General features: G+C 43.9%; 2 protein-coding genes across 3 annotated transcripts in view; one reads left to right on the plus strand and one right to left on the minus strand.

Moving 5' to 3' along the window:
• The window catches only part of GTPBP3 (GTP binding protein 3, mitochondrial), a 30,443-nt gene extending 20,389 nt beyond the window's left edge, over positions 1-10,054 (minus strand). The window contains exons 1-2 of the mRNA XM_034437642.3: positions 9,840-10,054; positions 6,935-7,161 (exon numbers count right to left, since the gene is read on the minus strand). Coding sequence (XP_034293533.2) covers positions 6,935-7,161; positions 9,840-9,907 — 295 coding nt within the window. The 5' untranslated portion in view covers positions 9,908-10,054. The remainder of the gene's footprint in view (positions 1-6,934; positions 7,162-9,839) is intronic.
• Positions 10,055-19,497: 9,443 nt separating this feature from the next.
• The window catches only part of ANO8 (anoctamin 8), a 74,191-nt gene continuing 70,627 nt past the window's right edge, over positions 19,498-23,061 (plus strand). The window contains exon 1 of one of the 2 annotated variants that reach the window (XM_034437640.3): positions 19,498-19,989. In XM_034437640.3, coding sequence (XP_034293531.2) covers positions 19,881-19,989 — 109 coding nt within the window. In that variant the 5' untranslated portion in view covers positions 19,498-19,880. The remainder of the gene's footprint in view (positions 19,990-23,061) is intronic. The other variant, XM_034437641.3, reaches the window with a different exon arrangement.

Raw genomic sequence — 23,061 nt, forward strand, 5'->3', positions numbered from 1 at the left:
AGATTTGTCATGTCATCCTTAAGACTTCTCTTTGTCAGACTAAACATACCTAGTTCTCTTAATCGTTCGTTGTATGATTTAGCCTCCAGAGCCCTTATTATCTTTGTTGCTCTTCTCTGCACTCTTTTTCTAGGGCCTCAGCATCTTTTTTGTATCATGATACGCACTTCATAAAAGTGTCCGTGATGGGTATTCAAAAATAGACTGTCCTCGATCTGCAAGGTTTAAAGTCTGCAACTTTAGACTATCTTGGCTTAAGTCATTCAGACAGTAATGACCAGACGTGGGCTTCAGATACTGTAACAAAAGGTTCACCCAGCACCGGAAATGTGAACCTGCGTGCGCCATACGCGCATGCGTGTGGCGTCACAGAACAGGGCAATTTGCTCACATGCGCTATCCACACATGCGTCCGACATCAAACAACACAGCAATTCGCTCATACGCGCCATCTGCACATGCGTGGGGCATCACAAACAACAGTGATATAGGATGGGATTACGCCTGGGCAGGTGGGCGGTCCGGGTGGGCCAACCCGCAGGTCGCTACTACCGCTTCGCCCGAACCGGTCTGGACCAGCTGAATCCCACCATTGGTAATGACACATTCAGATGGATGATGGGACTTTTTAAGTCAGTGATCAAAAACATATCCTCTGGCAATGATTTAACCACATTGGGTAAAAAAAATAATTTCACACATCTTGAATCCATCTCTAAACAATCTGATAAGAAAACACCGACTTCCGATGGTCCCAAAGGTGCTTTTTCAAAAGGCAATTGGACTTTGTTTTTCCTGAAGAAGCTTCTTAAATGAAAAACAAAATGTCTTCAAGGAAAAACAAAGTCCAGTTGCCTTTTGAAAAAGCACCTTTGAGACAGCCATGACCTGGACGACTGAGAATCTCCATAGACACTGACTTCTGATGTTGTAAGAGGAGAAAAATATACTCTCTTTATATTTTCTTCAAACTGGTTTTACCAGCTTAAGCAATTTTTCCATTTGTGTTTTCCCTTTCTAAAGATTTGAAGACCTTTCTTGGAAGGAAAGAGATTTCCTTTCTTGCTTGCTTTTGGTTTCTGTTTTGGAGTGTAAATTTGCTCAACCTTCAGATCAATCTCAAAAATTGCTTTCAAAGGCTTAACAGGCTAATCAAAGATAATGAGAGAGCAGGAAATGGGCAATGGAATATGGTACTGTTAGCTGAGGCTTAAACTGCCATACCTAAGATGAAGCAGGCACATAAGCAGGGTGGACAAAAAGCCAGGAATCTTGTTTAAAAGATCCCTTTGGGAGACAGATAAGAAAGAAATGAGTCATTAAAGGAAACAAAGGAAAATATGTCACCTGAACCAAACAAAGGCCTAAACACATGGGAATCCCTCCTGCCAAGTCCCATCAATTGCTACCAGATTTGCAAATCAACAGGGCAAGACTAATTGCCAGTCTACAATCTAATGTGTATAAACCAGGGGTGAAATGCTCCCGGTTCGAACCGGATCGCCCGATCCGGTAGCAATGGAAGCGGGTGGTTCAGAGAACCGGTAGCAAACATCCCCGCCCCCCCGCCCCCATGTCCAGCTGAGCCGCACAATCATCAGAGGCTTTTTTTTTACGTTTAAAAGCATTTTTTCTACAACTATGGCCGAAAAAATGCTTTTAAAAGTAAAAAAAAAAAGCCTCTGATGATCGTGCGGCTCGTCAAAGGCATTTAAAAGAAAAAACCCCTTTTACTGGCCGGATGCCCTTCCTGACACCTACACAAAGTTTGCAGCAGATTTTTTTTTAAATTTGATTTATATGCCGCCCTTCTCCAGAGACTCAGGGCGGCTTACAATGCGTTAAGCAATAGCCTTCATACTTTTGTATATTTTTACAAAGTCAGTTTATTGCCCTCACAAACTGGGTCCTCAATTTACCTACCTTAGAAAGGATGGAAGGCTGAGTCAACCTTGAGCCTGGCAAGATTCGAACTTACTAATTGCAGACAGCTGGAGTTAAATTTTCTCTTTGTACCCTGAGAGAGAAACATCTGTTCACTACCTAGGATTGAGCTCTCAACCTTCCGAATGGGAGGCAAGCATCTTCACCACTAGGCTACCATGCTGCTCCAGCCAATACCTTAATTGGACTATAGCAATTAAGGTATTGGTCTACACGCAGCTGCCCTTGAAGAACCTCTGGAAGCTTACAGTGATTCAGCATGCAGTGGCCAGGCAGTGATGAACATGTTTCGCTTGACTCCTCTACATTTGGAACTGCATTAGCTGCTAATCAGTTTCCAAGTGCAGTTCAAGACACTAAATTTCTTACTTGTAAAGCCCTGCATGGCTTACGACCTGCTTATGCTGCAGATCACCTGCTCCAAAATGAATTTCTCCATCGAGATTTGGAAAGACACACTCTCTCTCTTTCTCTCTCTCCCTCCCTCCTCCCCTTTCTCTCTCGGATTGTGTCATTGTGGTTTTTTGTTGGTCTGTTATTTTAATCCTTATTTTTGCTGCAGATTGCTCCAGAACCATCTGGAGTGGAGTAGCATAGAAATATCAATAGTACAAATAAATAAACAGAATGAAATCTATGCATTTCAAAGGGCACCAATTGCACCAGTGGATATTAGAAATCATGGGATATAAATTACAATTGAAACCAGAATATTATCTATTAAATATTAGGCCAGATAAGATAGGCACGAATATATGGTGTCTGATTACATATATCACAACCGCAGCAAGAATATGTTTTGCTCAACATTGGAAGGGGAAAGACCTACCGGTTGAAGATTTGATTCTGGGAAAAATTATCGAATATGCGGAAGCTGACAGGTTAACAAAAATTCTGAGAGATCAAAAGGATTCCGTATATTTTCAATGTTGGGACCAATGGTATATCTGGTTGAGTAATAGAATAAAAAAAGGATAAGGATAGTGTAGATTTTATTTTTTATTTGTATATCTTGACTGAAGTTAATATACTGTGTAAAGCTCCCGTCCCGATCTGTGTGTGAATAAATATTTTGTTGTAAAGAAATAAATAAATAAATATTTTTTTTTAAAAAAGGGCACCAATGAAAATGATCACCCCACAGAATTTCAGTCCCAGACTGAGCTAGGACCAAAAGGAATGCTACTTATTCCTTTATTGTGGCAGGTAATTTGCTCTGTTTTGTAGATTGCTGGGTCCTTGGTGTTCTTTGAGCTTGGGTGGCCTTCTGCAGACGTTTCATTACTAGGCTCAATGATATCATCACTCTTCCATGCCCTGATAATCTAACCTAGTAATGAAATGTCTGCAGAAAAACAACCAAGTTCAGAGAACACCAAAAAAACCTCAATCGTTCATCCCTGAACTATGTAGAGTCTATACAACTGGAATCTGTACTTGTTGTTGTTCAGTCTGAAAAACAACCTCCTTCCAGTCTAATTAGATGTGACATCTTTCATGTGGTAGCCTCATGTAGAAGGTCTCCGTTTCATGTTTTCCTTCAAGGGGAGATCATGCTGCATTAACTGGTTGCTTCAACTGAACTTGGTAGTAAGCACTAATTTTCCTCAGAACCATCATGGCATGTACCTTCTTCCTCCGTAGATTAAAACCCCATCTGAATGTTTGATTCCTGTGACAATTTGGGGCAGTGGTGAAATCCAATTTTTTTACTACCTGTTCTGTGGGCGTGGCTTGGTGGGCATGGTGTGGCTTGGTGGGTGTGGTTTGGTGGGCATGGCAGGGGAAGGATACGGCAAAATCTCCATTCCCACCCCACTCCAGGGAAAAGATACTGCAAAATCCCCATTCTCTCCCCACTCCTGGGGGAAGGATACTGCAAAATCTCCATTCCCTCCCCCCTCCAGGGAAAGGATACTGCAAAATCTCCCTTCCCTCCCCACTCCTGGGGGAAGGATATTGCAAAAGCTCCATTCCCACCCCACTCCAGAGAAATACTACAAAATCCCCATTCCCTCTCCATTCCTGGGGGAAGGATATTGCAAAATCTTCATTCCCACCCCACTCTGGGGCCAGCCAAAGGTGGTATTTGCCAGTTCTCCGAACTACTCAAAATTTCTGCTACCAATTCTCCAGAACCTGCTGGATTTCACCCCTGATTTAGGGCAAGAATTCAAAAATTATTACCCTATGGGAACACAGCTGAGCATAAACAGCAAACAAAAAAGTGCTTATTAGAAATAACAAAGCTAATGAGAGCATAACATCACTGCAGAACCTGTCAGAGAAGGTGTGGCTCTAAAAACAATTTTTTAAATATAAGAGATATGCTGCTCTGAAGGATTTGGGGGATTGTTTAATACAAACAGTTAGAACCAAGGAGGGATTTATTTTTTTTTTGCATATCCCAGAGGTCATCCTAAAAACGACCCTATTCTATATAAATGGCATTATTCCACCTGAAGCATTTTAAGGAAATGTGAAAAGTTGAATATTTGGACCTAAAAAGCCATTTATAGAAGACCTCTACCAGCTTGACGGCTGGTCCTGCCTGCAGAAGATAAGAACTGAATTGCTTATTTAAGACCAGGAAAGGCTCCACAATGATTCAATTCCTGTGTTAATTAAAAGTAATTCAACTCGGTGGGCACCAATTTTGGCTTCACTGTTTATATTTATGGATAAATATGCCTGTATGCCTATTTACTTGTAATGATAATTCCCATCTTTACAAAAGGGAATTCAACAAATTACAGACTCATCGGTTTGCTTAATTAACTGCAAATGTGATGCAATGTCAGACGTCTGTGTGTGTGTGTGTGTGTGTGTGTGTGTGTGTGTGTGTGTGTGTTTGAGTGACTGAGAAGTGGAGAGATTGATTGGAACAGGAGAGCCTCCTGGTGGAAGAACAAGCTGGCTTCCAAGAGGATTATTCTACTATTAATCAACATCTAATGCTCTAATACAGGGATGGCGAACCTTTTTGAAACCGAGTGTCCAAACTGGAACGTGTGCCGGAGCTCCGGAAATTCGAAGACCAGCTGGCTGGCCTGCATGCACGTGCCAGAAACCGTAAGACCAGGTGGCCAGTGCGCATGCGCACGCCAGCCAGCTGGTCTTTGAGTTTCCGGGGCTCTGGCGCACATGAAGACTAGCTGGCAGAAGACCAGGTGGCAGGGGCACACATGCGCACCCTGGCCACATGGTCTTCTGATTTTCAGCGCATGCATGCATGCAGGCCGGCCAGCTGGTGTTTGTGAGTGCCGGAGCCCCGTAAAATCGAAGACCAGCTGGCCGGCGCGTGCATGCACATCAACTATCTGGTGTTCTGGTTTCCAGCGAGCAGAGGCAGGCTGGTCAGCTGGTATTTATGCGCACCGGAGATCAGCTGGCTGGTGTGCATGCGTGCTGGAAACCAGAAGATCAGCTGGCAATGGCGCACATGCCCACAGAGAGGGCTTTGCATGCCACCTCTGGTACGCGTGCCATAGGTTCGCCATCACGGCTCTAATACTTAATAGAGACATATTGATCATTAGTAGATAGTGAATTTTTTAAATCAACAGAGGGGAATTAATTTCTCTTACCATAATGTAGCTGAAGTAGAATTCCCATATTTCTCATGTATTTGTTTCAATGCCTGATCTACTTTGAAGGACCCTTTCTGGATCGGGACGCCTTGTGCACAGTCACTCACGCTTTCGTCACTTCCTATCTGGACTATTGTAACACTCTCTACATGGGGCTCCCCTTGAGGAGCACCCAGAGGCTCCAACTGGTCCAGAATGAGGCCGCGCGAGTAATAATGGGGGCGATCTGTCGCTCCCACGTAACACCTCTCTTGCACGAGCTGCACTGGCTCCCGGTGGTCTTCCGGGTACGCTTCAAGGTGTTGGTTACCACCTTTAAAGCGCTCCATGGCTTAGGACCTGGCTATCTACAAGACCGCATTCTGCCACCGATTGCCTCCCACCGACCGGTACGCTCACACAGAAAGGGCCTCCTCAGGGTGCCGTCAGCCAAACAATGTAGACTGGCGACCCCCAGGGGGAGAGCCTTCTCTGTGTGGGGGGGGGCTGCCCTCTGGAATGAATTGCCCCTGGACATACGAAGGATCCCCGACCTCCGCGCCTTCCGTCATGCAGTGAAGACCCTATTATTCCAGCAAGCCACTCTGATGGGATAAATGGTTTTAATTTGGTTTTAATGGTGTTTTAAAATTGGTTTTAAATGAGAGTTTTAAATTGGGCCTATGATTTAATTATTTTAATCTGCTTTTAAATTCTATTTTGTACACTGTTTTATTATGGCTGTTCACCGCCCTGAGTCCTTCGGGAGAAGGGCGGTATATAAACAAATAAATAAATAAATAAATATAGTGCTGAAAGCCTAATAGCATTCTCTTTTCTTCACTTTTATACCACTGAGCATCAAAGTGCGGCAATCTTAAACTTCTTACTCTCCTGTTTTCCCACATCAAGCTCATGTTTTGCTAATAGTTTCCATGTATTTTCATAGTCCTCTACATTTTGATAGGTCCAGCCTTCACTGATTATAACAACTTACAGTAACTCCATAACATACAGGTAGTTCTCGAATTATTAGCACAGTTGAACCCAAAATTTCCCTCTCTTTGATCCTTCCAATAAATATCCAAAATCTAATGCTTTCACATTAGAACTCTGACCTTTTCATTGGGAGGGGGGAGGTGCAATTATTTTATCACAGTAACAGAGTTGGAAGGGACCTTGGAGGTCATCTAATCCAACCCCCTGCTCACACAGGAGACCTATACTAGGGATTCGAACCACCAAATTGCCGACCTTTCTGATCGACAAGCTCAGCGTCTTAGCCACTGAGTCACCTAGCCAGGCTTCTATTCAGTTGAGAAGAACATTGATAAGACATCAGAGAATTATGTACTTGATAAACTTTAATGTTGGACAAAAATCAATACAACAGATATGCTTAGCTACTTTAATATTCTAACCTGGGAACCATAGTACAAGGCCTCGGTCCAGGATTTCAGAAGAGCTGGGATCACAGATCCTACGTAAAGTAGCTGTTCTTGGAGGTGGTGGGTTCTTTGTCCCGGTCATGCAGAGCAAGGCTGAACAGCTAGCTGGGCCACTGGTTCGAATCACAGCCACTCCACATTTTCCTTGGCCAGAAGACAAGGCAAAGATGGTGTCCCTCTTTGCAGGCTGGCAATATAACCTGAAAAACAGGAAAGGAAAAAGGAGAGCCAGTTTGGCCTAGTGGTTAAGGCATTAGGCTAGAAAACAAGAGACCGTGAGCATATTTATTTATTTATTTATTTCATGTATTTATATGCCGCCCTTCTCCAGAAGGACTCAGGGCAGCGAACACAAGTTAAAAACATGTACAACAAAATCCCATTTTAAACCAAATTAACTAATAAATAATAAATAATAAAACCCAGAATCAAAGTCAGCCTATTTGCTTGAACAGCAAATATCACCATGGTTAGTGCATTTCTTTCCATGCTGACAAACATGTCATCCACGTAGCAGCCCAAAAGGAGGACATAAATTATGAAGTTACTCCAATACTGTCAATGTACTTTCTTCACATTCAAAAGAGAAATGTACGAACAAATAAAAGGGACGCCCATGGGATCAATCCGGAGCTCTGTTATCGGCTACAGAGGCCTTCAGGAAAGCTGCAGAAAAAATTGGCCGACATGTGCGAAGTCTGGCTGCAACTATCCGAAAGTAGGTAGTAGGGCAGCTCCAGCCCCCCATGCCCAACCTAGCTTAATTTTTACCCATGCACCCTGGAGTGGGTGGGGTCTTAATTATGGCTTATTTTGGGAGTAGGGCTTATATTGGGCGCGCGTGTAAAAATCAAGCTAGGACTTACTTTCTGAGTAGGTCGTATTTTGGGGGAAACACAGTAGAACACTGTACATTTCAAGACTACACACTTCGATTTTGGTGCCGCTTCGTGGATGACACATTTGTCATTATCAGACCAAATGCACTGAAAGACTTTCGTACCCTACTGAACTCCATCTTCCCAGATATACAGTTCACAATGGAGGAAGAAATGGCCATTTTTAGATGTGCTTGTCACCATACAGGAAGATGGAAGCCTAGAAACCACGGTTTATCGAAAGGCCATCAACACCCCAGGCATTCCGAGTTTCAAGAGTAACCATCTACTGTCACACACAAAGAGTTGTGTGGCAGCGTGAGAACCCACTGTAGTGCCCAGCAAGCTAAACAACTGGAAAGCTGATACCTATGTGAACAATTCAGGCAGAATGGGTATCCACAATAACATCCATTACAAGATGTCTGCGCAACACACGGGAGAGAGAAAGGAAGGAAGAAGATAGACTGTGACTCTACTTTTCTGCAAGGAGTTCCAGAGAAGCATATATTATTTATCCTCACTGCTCTCTTGGGTGAGAAGTTAAGAGTAAAAGTATGTCTAGACTACGTATTATGGGCACTCATCAATTTTGTATATATAGGGTTGCCCTGTCCACTCCATGGAGTTCTTGAATCTTTAAGAACGAGAAAGCTGGCCAACAGAGAAAGTGAAATATGCTCCTGAAGCTGTTATAATTTATAGAGGCAACTTTCTCTTCCGTTGGATTCCTGTCTTCTATTGCAATTGTTACAAAGGACTGACTCTTTTAGAAAAGAAGGCAACAGTGAAGCAGGCAGAATTCCACATTTGCATCCAGTTTTGGTCACCACCATATAAAAAAGATGTTGAGACTCTGAAGGAGTGCAGAGAAGAGCAACAAAGATGATTAGGAGCCTGGAGGCCAAAATATATGAAGAACAGTTGTAAGAATCAGGTATATCTAGTAGTTTAATGAAAAGAAGGACCAGGAGTGACATGACAAGAGTGTTCCAATATCTGAGGGGCTGCCACAAAAAAAGGGAGTCAACCTATACTCCAAAGCACCTGAGGGCAGGACAAGAATCAATGGATGGAAACTAATCAAGGATAGAACCGACCTAGAACTAAGGAGAAATTTCTGACAGTTAGAACAATTGATCAGGGGAACAGCTTGCATTCAGAACTTGTGGCTGCTCCATCACTGGAAGTTTTTAAGAAGAGATTGGACAGGATCCAATCTGGGTCGGCCACTGGGACCAGAGGTTTTGTCTTCCAAACTTTCGGACTCATGCTAGAGCCCATCCTCAAGTAACTTCTCTGATAGGAGTCCAAAAGCTCAGAAGACAAAACCTGGTGGTCCCGGTGACCGACCCAGATTGGATCCTGTCCAATCTCTTCTTAAAAACTTCCAGTGATCCTCCAACATTATCCTGGGATATATACATTTCCCTTCGTTCGTCAGAGATTGGACAGCCATTTGTCCAGAATGGTATTTGCACAGAATTTATTTATTTATTAATCCAATTTATATGCCGCCCTTCTCCGTAGACTCAGGGCGGCTTACAATGCATTATAGCAATAGCCTGCATACTTTTTTGTATATACCTGCTTATTAGGGCTTTCGGGGGCCCCTAAGCGGTGTTGTTCTATACAAAGTCAGCTTATTGCCCCCACAATCCGGGTCCTCAATTTACCTACCTCGAAAGGATGGAAGGCTGAGTCAACCTTGAGCCTGGTGAGATTCGAACTTGCATTAATTGCAGGCAGCTGGCAGCTAAGTGCTAGCACTTAACAGCACTTTAGTCCGCTGCACCACCTAGGCTCTTGGTATAGGATCATTATGGTATATAGAATGGTATAGGATCTCCTGCTTGTGCAGGGGTTGGACTAGAAGACCTCCAAGGTCCCTTCCACCTCTGTTATTCTAACCCTGGCCGCAGGGAATTGCACACCAAGAAAATCACCTCTTCTCACGTGCCTTTTCCAAAGGCTAAACTTTAGTATTTAGAGCCACCCACCTGCAGAAGAGCTTGCAGACCCTTCGATTTCTTACAGGCAGCAGCCTTCTCTGCAAGAAAAGCCACATCGCTCCCCAGGAGGAATTACAGCAAAATCGACCCTTTTCCCCCCTGCCAATTGTCGTCCCCCGGCTCCATCCTGTCCAGCCTTTCTCCCCTATGTGCAAAATCCCCACGCTTCCTTTGCTACCACGACCCGACGTTCGCTTTCGGCTTCAACTGAGGGCAACGTGCCCTTTTGCAACGTGATTGGTCGAGAGGAAAGGGGGCGGGGCTTCGGAAAGGGCGGGGCGCCACGTTCTCCCTTTTATAGTATTGTACCGTAACTCATAGATTTTATGCGTCCTCGTTGCATTGGGTATCGATTTGTTTCAGTCCGCTTACATAGGTGATAAAGAATACGCATGCAGAGTAGTCTTGCATAATTCCATATAACCTTCAGCTTTTTTTTTTTAAGGCGAGGTTTTTCTTGGGCGGAGTGTGCAGTATTTAAAAAAATTCGGGAGGTTAGATGATGATCGAATATTAAAAGGGGAAAGGAAGCCTAGAAGAAGGATTTTTAAACGAGATGACACGAGGCTGCTGTTGGGGAGGAGGAGATTTAATACGCACTCTTCGTATGCTCAGATGTAGGCTTGTCTTGCAATGGCAGGTGGATCCGAGACCAATGCAATCCCTGTCTGTACATTCGCCTCCCTAGGTGGAAGAGGCACGCACGCGCCCACCCGCAAACTGAGAGATGACGTAGCAGCCTTGCTCCGCGTGGTGGGAAGCTCTTGGAAGGTCCCTGGCAGCAAAGTGGGGAGCCCTAAAATAGAAGAGCAGAAGCCGGGATCATTTTATTGCTGATTTATTATAAACCAGTTACTACAATACTACGTTTCTGCATTTTTGGCTCGCGCAAACCACATTGTAGCACCCGCTTCCCCGCAGTTCTGGTTGTTTGCTGCAAGAAAACGTACATTTAAAAAATCGCCCTTCCGCACAGCAGCCGAGCCTAAGAAACAAAAATTTTATTATCCGAGGTTTCCTCGGCCGCTTGGCGCTGCAGGAGGAGGATGCTTTGAATATTTATTTTTTTCCCCCCAAAGACTTAAAACCGCGGAAGTGACCGCTGACTAAGGACGTGGCCGAAAGGGAGACGGGATGATGACAAGGTTTAAAACTGAAAGCCCCAAACGGATTTTTTTTTTATTTGCGTTAAGCAATAGCCTTCATACTTTTGTATATTTTATACAAAGTCAGCTTATTGCCCCCCCAATCTGGGTCCTCATTTTACCTACCTTAGAAAGGATGGAAGGCTGAGTCAACCTTGAGCCTGGGGAGATTTGAACTTGCAGTAATTGCAGGCAGCTGATGTTAATAACAGTGCTATAGTCTGCTGCGCTACCAGGACTCCTGGTACTTAATCTAGAATTTGCCAAGAATGTTTCTAATGGAGCCCTGGTTAAAATTATGCATTTCACAAAAAAGCCGCCTCCCATCTGATAAATGCAAAAGTCATAACATCCTGATTTGGGCCTGATCTTTTTCCTAGAAATACAAACTGGAGAGACGTGAGGCTGATCATGATTTAGGGCAGGGGTCTCTGCAACCTTGGCAACTTTAAACCTGGTGGACTTCAACTCCCAGAATTCCCCAGCCAACTTCAACTCTGGGAGTTGAAGTCTGGCAAGGCTTAAAGTTGCCAAGGTTGCAGACCCCTGATTTAGGGGATGATGATTGTATATTAAAGAAGTTAGGGTTTGGGTGCTTAAAACAGCTGTCAGCCCTGGAAAGGGAACGGACACCGAATGCATGATTGTTAACTTAGTACATTGATATTTTCATATGTATAAATCAGTGGTGGGTTCCAACCGGTGTTACCACCGGTTCTCTTCGTGCACACGCTTTGTGCGCGATCGCCGCACAAAGCACTCGCTTCGCTCTCACACGCACCGAACTTGTGCTTTGCGCAAGCGCATTAGATATCTGCCCAACTGAGGTGCGGCAATTCACTCTGCCGTGCCAATCAGCTAGGCTAAAAACTGAGAAATAAAGGTAGGAATAAAGCGGGGGCGGGCAGGAGGGCCCATCTCCCAGTCAAAGAAAACCGGTTTGGTGACATCACATCGTCACCACTACCGGCTCGGCCGAACCGGGCCAAACCAGGAGCAACCCACCACTGGTATAAATAAATATTAGAATCACATGTATAGATAGTAAATAGAAAAAAGGGAGAAAAACGGATATATAAGGAATGAAAACTGATGTGGAAATGTTGGAAAGAAGAAAATTGTAAACATTTCATTTTTTGTTTTAAAAAAACAATAAAAATTATTTTTTAAAAAAGCTGTCAGCCCTGATTTAATCTGTGATTTAATCTTGATTTAGGCTAGCCAACTTTGAAATCTGGAATCGGTAATCTAGGGAAAATGTGCTCATCTGACTATCATAACTATTTTCATCTGCAGGCTTAATTTATTTTGCTTATTCATTTTATTATGTATTTATTTATGCGCTCCCAAGGAATTCAAACCACATCCCAGCTTTTCCACCTCACTGTGTTTTATCTTTACAATCACAGCCTCAGGTAGATTATTAAGATCTGAGAAAAAAGTGATTTGCCCATATGAATATTTATGAGCATGAAAATTTGAGTCGGAATTTCCCTTTTCTACTCCAACACGTCTTTTTAAAATTTGCTGGTTCCCCCCCCCTTGCTTTTGGCTTTTATCCTCCTATAATATTGTGCTACGATCTTACCTGTGTGGATGCATTATATCTGTGAAAAGGATTGGACTAAAGTTGAGCAGAATTTTTTTAAAAACTTAACTACAACATCTCGATAAACAAAGATTCTCAGTAGGTGGCAGCATGTAGCCAACCTTGGCCGATCTTTAAAAAGCTAAGCAGAACCAGACCCGTGTAGTGCTTGGATGGGAGGCCACAAAGAATCCAAGCTCTACAAGGTTGCCAAACAAATAAAGACTAGCTGAAGATAAAGGCAAACTGCTTTCATATTGTTGCCAAGAAAGCAGCCTGACTGTAGCCTTAAAATCACAGACATCAAGCATATTATAAGGGTGATGTTACCTTTTAACCCAGCATTTCTCAACCTTGATCACTTTTAAGATGTGTGGACTTCAACTCCCAGAATTCCCCAGCTAGAACCATGGATTTTAGAAGTTGAAGCCACACGTCTTAAAAGTTCCCAAGGTCATAAACCCTGTTTTAACTTAACAAAAAACTTGTAAGATGGGCCAGTTATTTCCTTGTTGGAGAAAAATGGGAATGGAAAGTTTTATGTCTCATAAGGTTTTATGTTTGAATTGAATATCTATCTTTAACTTTCCAAATTATTCTGAGAGCAGGGTAAAGCTTGAGTAAAGGGAAAGTCAAGGCAATGGAGATGAAGCTATGACATGAAAACTGAGATAAGAATGTATCTAATTTAGGAAAGTGTAAATCCAGCTTCAGGCACAAATAATTGAAAGCGGCTTTTCTTTTTAAATCAAATAGAAACTGCAGCCAAGACCACCAGGGTACTGATTATTTGTATACAGCACTGTCACAGGTTCCTTTAAACTATAGGTAGTCCTTGACTTATGTCCACAATTGAGGCCCAAATTTCTGCTGCTAAGCAAGACAGTTGAGTTCTGCCCCATTTTATGACCTTTCATGCCACAATTGTTAAGTGAATCACTGCAGTTAAGTTAGTAATATGGGTTAAATGAATCTGGCTTCCTCATTGACTTTGCTTGTCAGGTCGCAAAAGGAAATCAGATATCAGTCATATCATATCATATCACCCACTGCAACCAGCGGTGGGTTCTAATTTTTTTTACTACCGGTTCTGTGGGCGTGGCTTATTTTGTGGGTGTGGCTTGATGGTCATGTGACAATTCTTTAGGACTTCGCAGAGGTACTGGTCTACCAGGCTTTTAACTGCTTGCAGAGCTGTACCGGTCTACTCATTTATTTTTGCAGGCACAGGTCTACTCATTCGTTTTTGGAGGCACCAGTCTACCACCACAGTGACTTTTAACACTGATCAGCTGTAGGGCGGCCCTTTGAAGCCCTGCAAGACTTTAAACAGTTTTTTTCCTTCTAGCCGATCAGCTGGGATTCAGGAGGCAGCAATAGATTGGGAGTGGGGCCAAATAAAAGGTAAGAATAACACGGGGAGGGCCCAGCTCCCAAACAAAGAGAACCAGTTCGGTGACGTCATATCGTCACTGCTATCGGCTCGGCTGAACCGGGCCGAACCGGGAGGAACCCACCACTGACTGCGACAGTCATGAATATCATCCAATTGCCAAGCATCCAAATTTTGATCACATGACCATGAGGGATGTTGCAATGGCCATAAGTGCAAGGTCCAGTCATAAGTAGCTTTTTTTCTGTGCCATTGTAACTTCCGTCACTAAACAAATGGTTGTAAGTTGAAGACTACCTGTATACTCAGGTCAATGGGCTCCCAAACCCCAGAGAGCCAAAACAACCACACAGGTCTCTAGACCCTCAAAGGCTAATATAATACTTAACTTCCCGCTACTCCACTCTTTCCCATTTCTATTGTAGCTCCTATTACTGCTCCTCCACTACTACAGATAGTCCCTGATTTACAACAGTTCATTTAGTGACCAAAGTTACAACGGCACTGAAAAAAGTGATTGATGACCATTTTTCACCCTTAGGACTGTGGCAGCATCCCCATGATCAAAATTCAGATGCTTGGCAACTGGCATGTATTTATGACGGTTGCAATGTCCCAGGGTTACAGTACGTGATCACATTTTGTAACCTTCCGACAAGCAGTCAATTGGGAAGCCAGATTCACTTAACAACCATGTGAGTAATTCAAATAATTGCAGTGATTCACTTAACAACTGTGGCAAGAAAGGTCATAAAATGGGGCAAAATCCAGTTAACTGTCTCACTTAGCAACAGAGATGTTGGGCTCAGTTGTGGTTGTAAGTTGAGAGCTGCCCTGTTTCCCCCAAAATTAGACATCCTCTGATAATAAGCCCAATTGGGTTTTTGAGGGCATGGCAATAAAGCAAAGCGGGTCTTATTTTCGGGGAAACACGGTACCTGTATTCCTTTGGAGTCCTAGTGCTGGAGAACAATCTATTTGCCTTAGGCGGCTTCAGGCTTCACTTCCATAATCAAACCTCCTTTCCTCCCACTCCAAAACCACCACACCCAGCTGCCTCTGCTCAGCTTTTATAGGCACTAGTTGCTGTGCTGGCTAGGGAGGTCTTAAAGGGACAGGGCTCCAGCAGCTCAAATGCTGGTTGTTTTGCAGGCAGGTTGCCCTCTCTCAAATAACCTTTATTTTATTTGTACACCTGGCTGGAATTCTGCTCTTGAATAACAAGACAATTTTGGCAAAAACATTTCTGAAGATAATGATGAAAGGAATACAATAGTGAATTGCCTTTATAGCCAGCTCTTCTCCAAAGAGATCCAGTGGCACATAAAGTTCTTCCTTCCCAGGCCAACTTTCTGACTGGGCTCCCCATCACAATATGCCAGAGGTGAAATAATGGGAGAATTGGGGGTTGCAGTGCATCCTCACCTTAGGGATGTTGTGATGTTACTGGAAAACTTATTTATTTAAATCAAATTTATATAGTTACCCATCTCACCAAACGTAACTCTGGGTAGTGTAGGAAGTTAGCACCCACCCCTTTCCTAGAGGAATGAAATATTTTGGGAAATATTAAAAAGGCAGAATATTATGTTTCCCTGGATGAGAAATGGAGAAGCATGTTTTAAAGACGAAGCAGCTCCCATGCCCCCACCCTTTGTCAATGGGCCAGAGGCAGAAACTCCATCTTTGTCAATGGACCATCATCTGCAACACAATAGGACCCATCTAGCAACAGAAACTCACCACATGGCACCTGGGAAAATTACATCAGCCAGCAAGGCTAGCAAAGACCCCCACCCCCTGGGAGTCTGACAATTAATCAGGATACTCTTTCTGGGCCCCAGGAAGTTCAAAGCCAGAGAGGGCATAAAACCCGGGGACTCACTGCATCTTGCCCCTTTTTCTGTTCAGGAACTCAAGCCATGTGATCCTGTCCACCATTAAACCATCTTTCCAAGCAGTCTCCAGGTTTCCAGTCTTTTTCCCCACTTGGAGCTGAACCCAGAAGGATATTTCTTCCTACATATTAATGCAATGTCATCACCAAAGAATGGTACCATCTTATTTTGGGAGCTTTGCTATCACCTGTGAAGGAACAGGACTTCTGTGTTGTGCTATTTCATGGCTTGCTTAATCATGGTTATCAAATAATCTATGATTGGCCATATGAAGCCAAAATCAAATGACATATGTCAGAGTTTCTGAATCAGGCCTAAATATGGTGGGGCTTGACAGCATTACTTCAGAAAATGCTCACAGTGACTCTTAACAGGAAGATTAGCCTAGTCGTGCCCATTATTGAATGACAATGTTGTTTTTTTAAAACTTGGCAACATTAAGATGTTTGGATTTCAACTCCCCAAATCCCCCAGCAAGATTGGGACCATTTTATTGGTTTATGAAATCTATAATGTTTTTGAGATTTCATTTAAACGTTCTTTGCTGTTTTAAATGTATTTTTTGGAAGTTGCCTGGAGCTGTTAAAGGCATATGTTGCGTAAAGACATTTAATAAATAGTGGGATGCATATAGAACTACCTAATGAATGTGAAACAAAAGTGATGTTGGGAACCAGAATTCTCCAACTGGTATCTTTGGAGTAAACTTTGTAACTAAAATAAGCCTGGCTGAAATTTTGTTAGTTTTCCTCCTAATCCTCAAAGATTAGGATATATGTGATATATGGATATGGATATGGAACAACTTGCCATGGCCAACTGATGATGCAACAGGTTTGATAATTGTTTTGTACCAAATATCAGCTTTTCTAATGATAGTTTCTTTGCATGCAAAAGAAAGACACTCTGTGTAGGCAGTGGAATTAAATAAAAAAACTTTTTGGTTATAATACTTCTTTGTTTCCTAGAGGTTTATCTTGCATTTATTACAGGTAGTCCTCGACTTATGAGCACACTTGTGCACCCAAAATTTCTGTTGCTAAGTGAGACATTTGTTAATTGAATTTTTGCCCCATTTTACGACATTTCTTGCCACAGTTGTTAAGTGAATCACTTCCGTTGTTAGTAACACAGTTTTTAGTTGAATCTGGCTTCCTCTTGACTTTGCTCGTCAGAAAGTCACAAAAGGTAATCACATGACCCCGGGACGCTGCAACCGTCATAAATATGAATCCGTTGCCAAGTGTCTGAATTTTGATTACGTAACCATGGGGATGCTGCAATGGGAAAAACCAGTCATAAGTCACTTTTTAAAGTGCTGTTGTAACTTTGAACAGTTCAACAACTTTGAACTGTTGTGAGTCGAGGGCTACCTGTACTTTTTCAGTAACTCAAGGTGGTGATCATGAATAATAACAAGTATAGGTAGCCTTTCACTTATGACCACACTTGAGCCCAAAAGTTATGTTGCAAAGCAAACAGAATGACACTATTACATCGTAGCAGACTAATCATCATTTGGCTCCCCCCCTTACCTCCCTCAATGTGTTTTAAAAGATATATATGTGTTACTTTGACATTTATTAGAGTACATAGTAGCATGATATGATACTCTCAGCATCAATGAACTGTAACTCATAAAGTCTTATATTGGCAAAACCATTTCTATATGGTACAGATAGTCCTTGACTTACGATCATTCATTTAGTGACCCAAGTTACAATAGCAAGGAAAAAATGACTTAGGATCTGACCTTGCACTTACAACCATCATAGCATCCCTCACGGTCACATGATCAAAATTTGGGTGCTTGGGTGCCACCATGTATTTAGGATGACTGCAGCGTTCCAAGATCATATGATCACCATTTGCAGCCCTCCCTGCCATCTTCGGATAAGCAAAGCCAATGGGGGAAACTAGATGCAATTAATGACTGCATGATTCACTTAACAACTGCAGGGATTTCCTTAATAACCATTGCAAAAAAGTCATAAAATCGGGCGTGGTTCACTTAGCATCATCTTACTTAGCAACGGAAATTCTGGTCCTGACATTGATTGTAAGTCGAGGACTACTTATAAATACTTCTTTGAGTGAAGCTTGACTCCTGATAACTACATAGTCATGGCCATTTAGTTTTCTTGGTAACAATGCAGGTAGTCCTTGATTTACAACAGTTCGTTTAATGACCATTCAAAGTTACAATAGCACTGAAAAAAGTAACCTATGACCTTTTTTCACACTTATGACCATTGCAGCATCCCTCTGGTCACATGATCAAAATTCAGACTCTTGGCAGCTTAACAACTGTGGGAAGAAAGATCGTAAAATGGGGCAAAACTTACTTAACAACTGTTTTGCCTAGCAACAGAAATTTATTTTGCTCAATTTTCATCATAAGTCAAGGACTACCTGTATGGAGTTAGTTTGCTACTGTTTTTGTAGTCTAGAGATTTCCTGATGGTCTTCCATCAAACTACTATCTAGGTTCAATCCTGCTCAGCTTTTTTTGATATCTACACCAGAAGATTTTCCCCATTTTTTCCCAGGAACTAGTGTTTTCTAGTTTCCTATCCACCCAAAAATCAAAGTGGGTCAGTCTTCGGTGACTTCACTTCCTTCACATTTATTGCAAGGTACTTCAAAAAAAGACTTTTTAAAAAAAATCAGCAAAAGGAATGTTTATCTCTAGTTACACCTGTTCTGGAAGGAGTCTAGAAATAACAACTTGACCTTTAGAATGTGAAGTTATTTGAAGTCAAGACAAGGCAAGGAAATAAGGAGGGAGGGCATGAAATGTAAGAATTTAGAGGGAAGTATGCTAATAGGTATGGTACAGATTAAAGAATTCCTTGAAAGAATGGAATACCTAATCCAATTTTAATTCTAAACTGGGGCTAAAAGGCTTGTACACCTTTGTCAACCTGCTCTTTTGTGGATCCAGCCACTTTTTCAAAATCTTTTTCTGAAAAGCAACAACCCACCACCCAGATAGGAAACCCATAAAAACTCTAGTAGACCCCTGAAGTATGTGGAGCATCATTTTTAAAGAAGAGAAGAAACCTCCAAACTGCCCCCATCATGCAAGCTTTGTAAACTGTAATTTGCGGGGTTCATTCTCACAAGATGTGACAGACACACATAGAGGGCATTTTGACTATGAAAAGTTCAGCATTGTAGTAGACAAGCCATCTATCCTCAGCTGTTTATAGGAAGTAGAACATCCATATTCAAAGGCAGCCAATCTCTGAGCTCCTCAGATAATGGGAACAGATTGACAAAATATCGCCTTGGTCGCCATTTGCCATTTCATCGCCATCATGGATTTACTGTTTTCATTTCCATTCTGGGCTCTGTCCTAATTTCACCTCCACTTCTTCAAGGCTGCTTGATTTATTACCGTCATTTCCCTGCTCTTTGATTTGCAACTTCTGCTTAAAACCCCCGTCGTATCCATTACTAAATACGTTAATCTGGATGAAAGCGTGCAGACCGCGAAGGGGCCAATTCAATGTATATTTCGGAGGAATAAATCTCAGATACTGCGTGCTGTGGAGAACCGGGAAAAGTATTAACCCTTCTGCCAAGGGGATCCCAATTCAACCCCGGGAACGTTGCTGACAGATGGCGCTCGGGAGTCGCAGGCCAACCAGATTATTAAAGCGGCTCTTCGCTTTTTCCCCCCCTCCTTTGTCCCTCCGTCTGCGCGCTGGCTGGCTCCGAGGCGCTTTGGGGCGCTGGATGCGTTAGGAAGGGCCATCCGGGGCAGGTGCCGCTCACCTGGGCCGAGCAGGGAAGCCCCCTTTCAGGCGTCCGTCGCTCCTGATGGCGCGCCGGCTGCCGCTTCAACCCAGCTCCGGTCCTGCGCTCGCCACCCTCCCGTCCTGGCGGCTGTGAGACCAGCCCCGGCTGCTTTCTTGGCTCGGATGAGCCGCCCGCATCCCGACGCCGCACTGCGATGCTGTTTTCCTGGTGCAGCCCTCAACCTTGAGCTCGGGAGCCACGATGCCAGAGACTGGGGCGGCAGGACCGGCGGCGAGCGGCCAGGAGAACAAGCGAGGCGGGGGCGCGATGGATGGGGAAGCGGCCGCGCCACCTGCCACCGGGGTCCTGGGTGAGTAAAAGCGATGCCAACACCCGGCCGGCTGTCCCGGGCCGGGGGGATGGCGATGGCGATGGCGCTTGGCGCGCGCGCGCGGGTGCTATCGTGGATAAAAGAAGGATCGCACCGGCGGCTTTTTTTTTTTTCCGCAGTCGCCCCTCAGATGTTGCCAAGCGCGGACTTTTGTCGAAGTTGGGGAAGCCCGGAGGGCGGCTGCGTCCCTTCCAGGGTGGAAAGAAACACCGGCTGCGGGGCGCCGGCTGGGGAAGGCGGGCGTGGAAGGGGCTGCAGTCGCGCCGCCGTCGCCGCCAGTCTATTGTCTCGCAAGCGGGCGTGACTCCCCCGACCCGAGAGCCCACCGGCTTCACTCGAAGGATTGCGCGGAGGGGTGAAGGAGGAGGGGGGGCGGCGAGGCGTCCTCGAAAGCCTGGTCGGGAGTGGCTGGACACGACGCCCGCCGCGCAGGACACGGGCGCCTCGTGGAATTGTTAAGGCGAGCGGCCGGACCTGACCCCCCTTCGCCTCGCGTCTCCTCCGGAGGTCGTCAGCCGGTCTTCGGGGCGCAGGTGGGAGCGGCCCCCTTTCCGCCCCTCCATAATTTCCGTCCCGCCGGCTGAGGCCGAAGGGAGACCGGCCCTGCAGGTCCACTGCGGCGGAGGCCATCCGCGCCCTGGCTTCGGATGACGCCGCCATCGGGGGAGGCTGCTTTCGGCGTGGCCGTGGCGAGGGGGACCTTAAAAGGTCGCGCGGCCAGGGACTCGTGGGGCTTCTAAAAAACCCGGCCTTTCTAGACGCGCTTGGACGTGGGCTGCGGGTGATGGGACTTGTAGTCGAGCGTGCCTGGAGAGCGCCGGCTCCGAAACGCTGGTGCGAAGGAGCCTGAAATATTTCTTGAGCTGGTGCCGAGAGACAAAACCCAACCATTGTAAGGCGGGGGGGGGGGAGGAGACGGACAGGACTAGGTTGGAAAGGAGGCCTCTCCCCTCCCTGTGTACCTGTTGGAAACCTCTGGCCGGAGTGCGGTTGTCTTTCCCCCCCCCCCCCATCACTCTTCCCCTTTTGGCCCATTTTGGATAGAAAGAGACCTCCAGAGTTTAGTGTGTGTGCACACACATATGTGAGAATGGGGTAATATTGGAGCAGCACCTACAGTTCGTATACTGCTTGATATTTTCAAATTTCTCCAAAAGAGACTAAGTGTGGGTCCTGCAGTCCCAGTGTCCTGCCATAAGTGCAACAGGGTTTATATCCTTGGCTAGTTTTGCCTTAGTACAGTTTAGATACAATTTACACACACAACAAACAAATACACACACACACACACTTACACTTGTCCTCCCCATGTTTTTATATAAGAGTTGTCCCAGGAGGGTAAGCGGGATATAGAACTAACAAGTAAAGCAAAAAACATTATTTCTTTCACAGGCCTAATCTTTCTTAAAGGTTAGAAGTGGAAAAACTGGGAAGAACCTGGGGCAAATCTGTGGGAAAGAGTTTAGGATGGGAATTATCTGTTTGAGATATGATTCCGCCTCCCCCCCCCCAAAAAAATATGAATTGAGAATCCCTGCAAGAGAGAAGTGACAAGAGGCAGATCTTTGTGCTGGATGGGTCACTTGGCATATGTGTCCACTGCCTTTCTGGATAGCTAGTTCCTACTGTTTTAATGAAGCTTTTCCTGATCTGCTGCCCCTTAACTTGGTTGAACTTAAGCGCCTTAATTCCCAACTAGTAGGGCTTAAAGTACTGGACTTCAGCTCCCACAAATTGTAGCCAGTACTGTACTGAACTGAAATCCATAATTAAAGCTAAGCACATGGGTTGGATTCATAAACTTAAACCATATTTTTAGCCACAATTTATTGCATAAATCACACTTGGCTGGCTTTACACAATACCTTAAATTATTAAAGACGGTGTGCTAAACCACTAGTAGTTTTAACCATTATTAGTTGCCTGAGCCACAGTGGATGGATTCTTACAATGTATTAAGCCCTAAGCTAGGTTGACAAACTGTAATTGTACCTTATATCTGAAAAACCAAAACCTCACAATTGCATTATGGTTTAGTGTAATATGTGTCTAGAATTTACATGTGGCCAAATTAGATTAAGCATAAGTACATCTGGATATTAGAGAGAAGAAAGTATTTTATCCCTGTCCCATCAGATGAAGGAAATTTTAGCAATACTGAACAGCTATTTCTGAGGACAGAGCCTTAGTGGGAGGTATATTAGTAGCTTTCTCTTCCCCACCTTATTTTTTTTCTAGTAGTTTTTCACCCCATCGAAGTCCCAACATGTAGTTAGTTCTGTGAGTTAATGAAGGAACTGCAAAACTATTGTCCCTGAATAAAACAGCATAGAATCAAGCAAGGTAAAAAGAAGTATGATCTCTTAGGCAGAGATTTTGGACCTGAAGATGGTTGTTTGAACAAAAAAGATAAGTTTTGCAGTTGTACCTATAAGAATCTGCACTCTTGCTGATTAATTGAATCCTCCAATCCTTTGGATTGATTTGGCCCAGAAATACATCTTATTAATATGTAAATTAATGTCACAAGCTAAATCTGTTGGTGCAAATAGGAGAAAGCTCTCATTACCTAGATTCTAGCTACTTAAAAGTAGAAAATGCTTAATTGGTCAAATAAAGTGGAGGGAGCAGCTGTACTGACACGCTATGCTGAGCTTGGTTGATTTTAACCTTGTGTAACATTTTAGCAGCTTAGTGTTTTGTCAGAATCCTAGTCTTTTGGTTCGATTTTGATTCAATATATAGTGTGAATCCTGAAAATGAGTTACCGGTAACTCTGGACTCAGATTAATCATGTTATATGAATCCAGTTATGCTCTAGTTTAGAGACTTTGCATTGAAGTCTGCTGACATACGTGAGAGTACGTGCATGTGCATATATTCTCACTGTAGTACCAACCTCAGCCCACACTACAGCTGTGCCAAGGAGATTTTGGGCACCCACAATGCCCAGCCTGTTTCTCTCATTGCCTGGAGTCAGCGCCCACAATCAGCAAAGACAGGACTCCTTTGTCAAAATCCTAATTCCCATTGGATTGGCTGAAATGGGGA

The sequence above is a fragment of the Pantherophis guttatus genome, chromosome 1 (genome assembly GCF_059756535.1).
Source record: "Pantherophis guttatus breed Tessera chromosome 1, ASM5975653v1, whole genome shotgun sequence".
Classification (NCBI taxonomy): Eukaryota; Metazoa; Chordata; class Lepidosauria; order Squamata; family Colubridae; genus Pantherophis; species Pantherophis guttatus.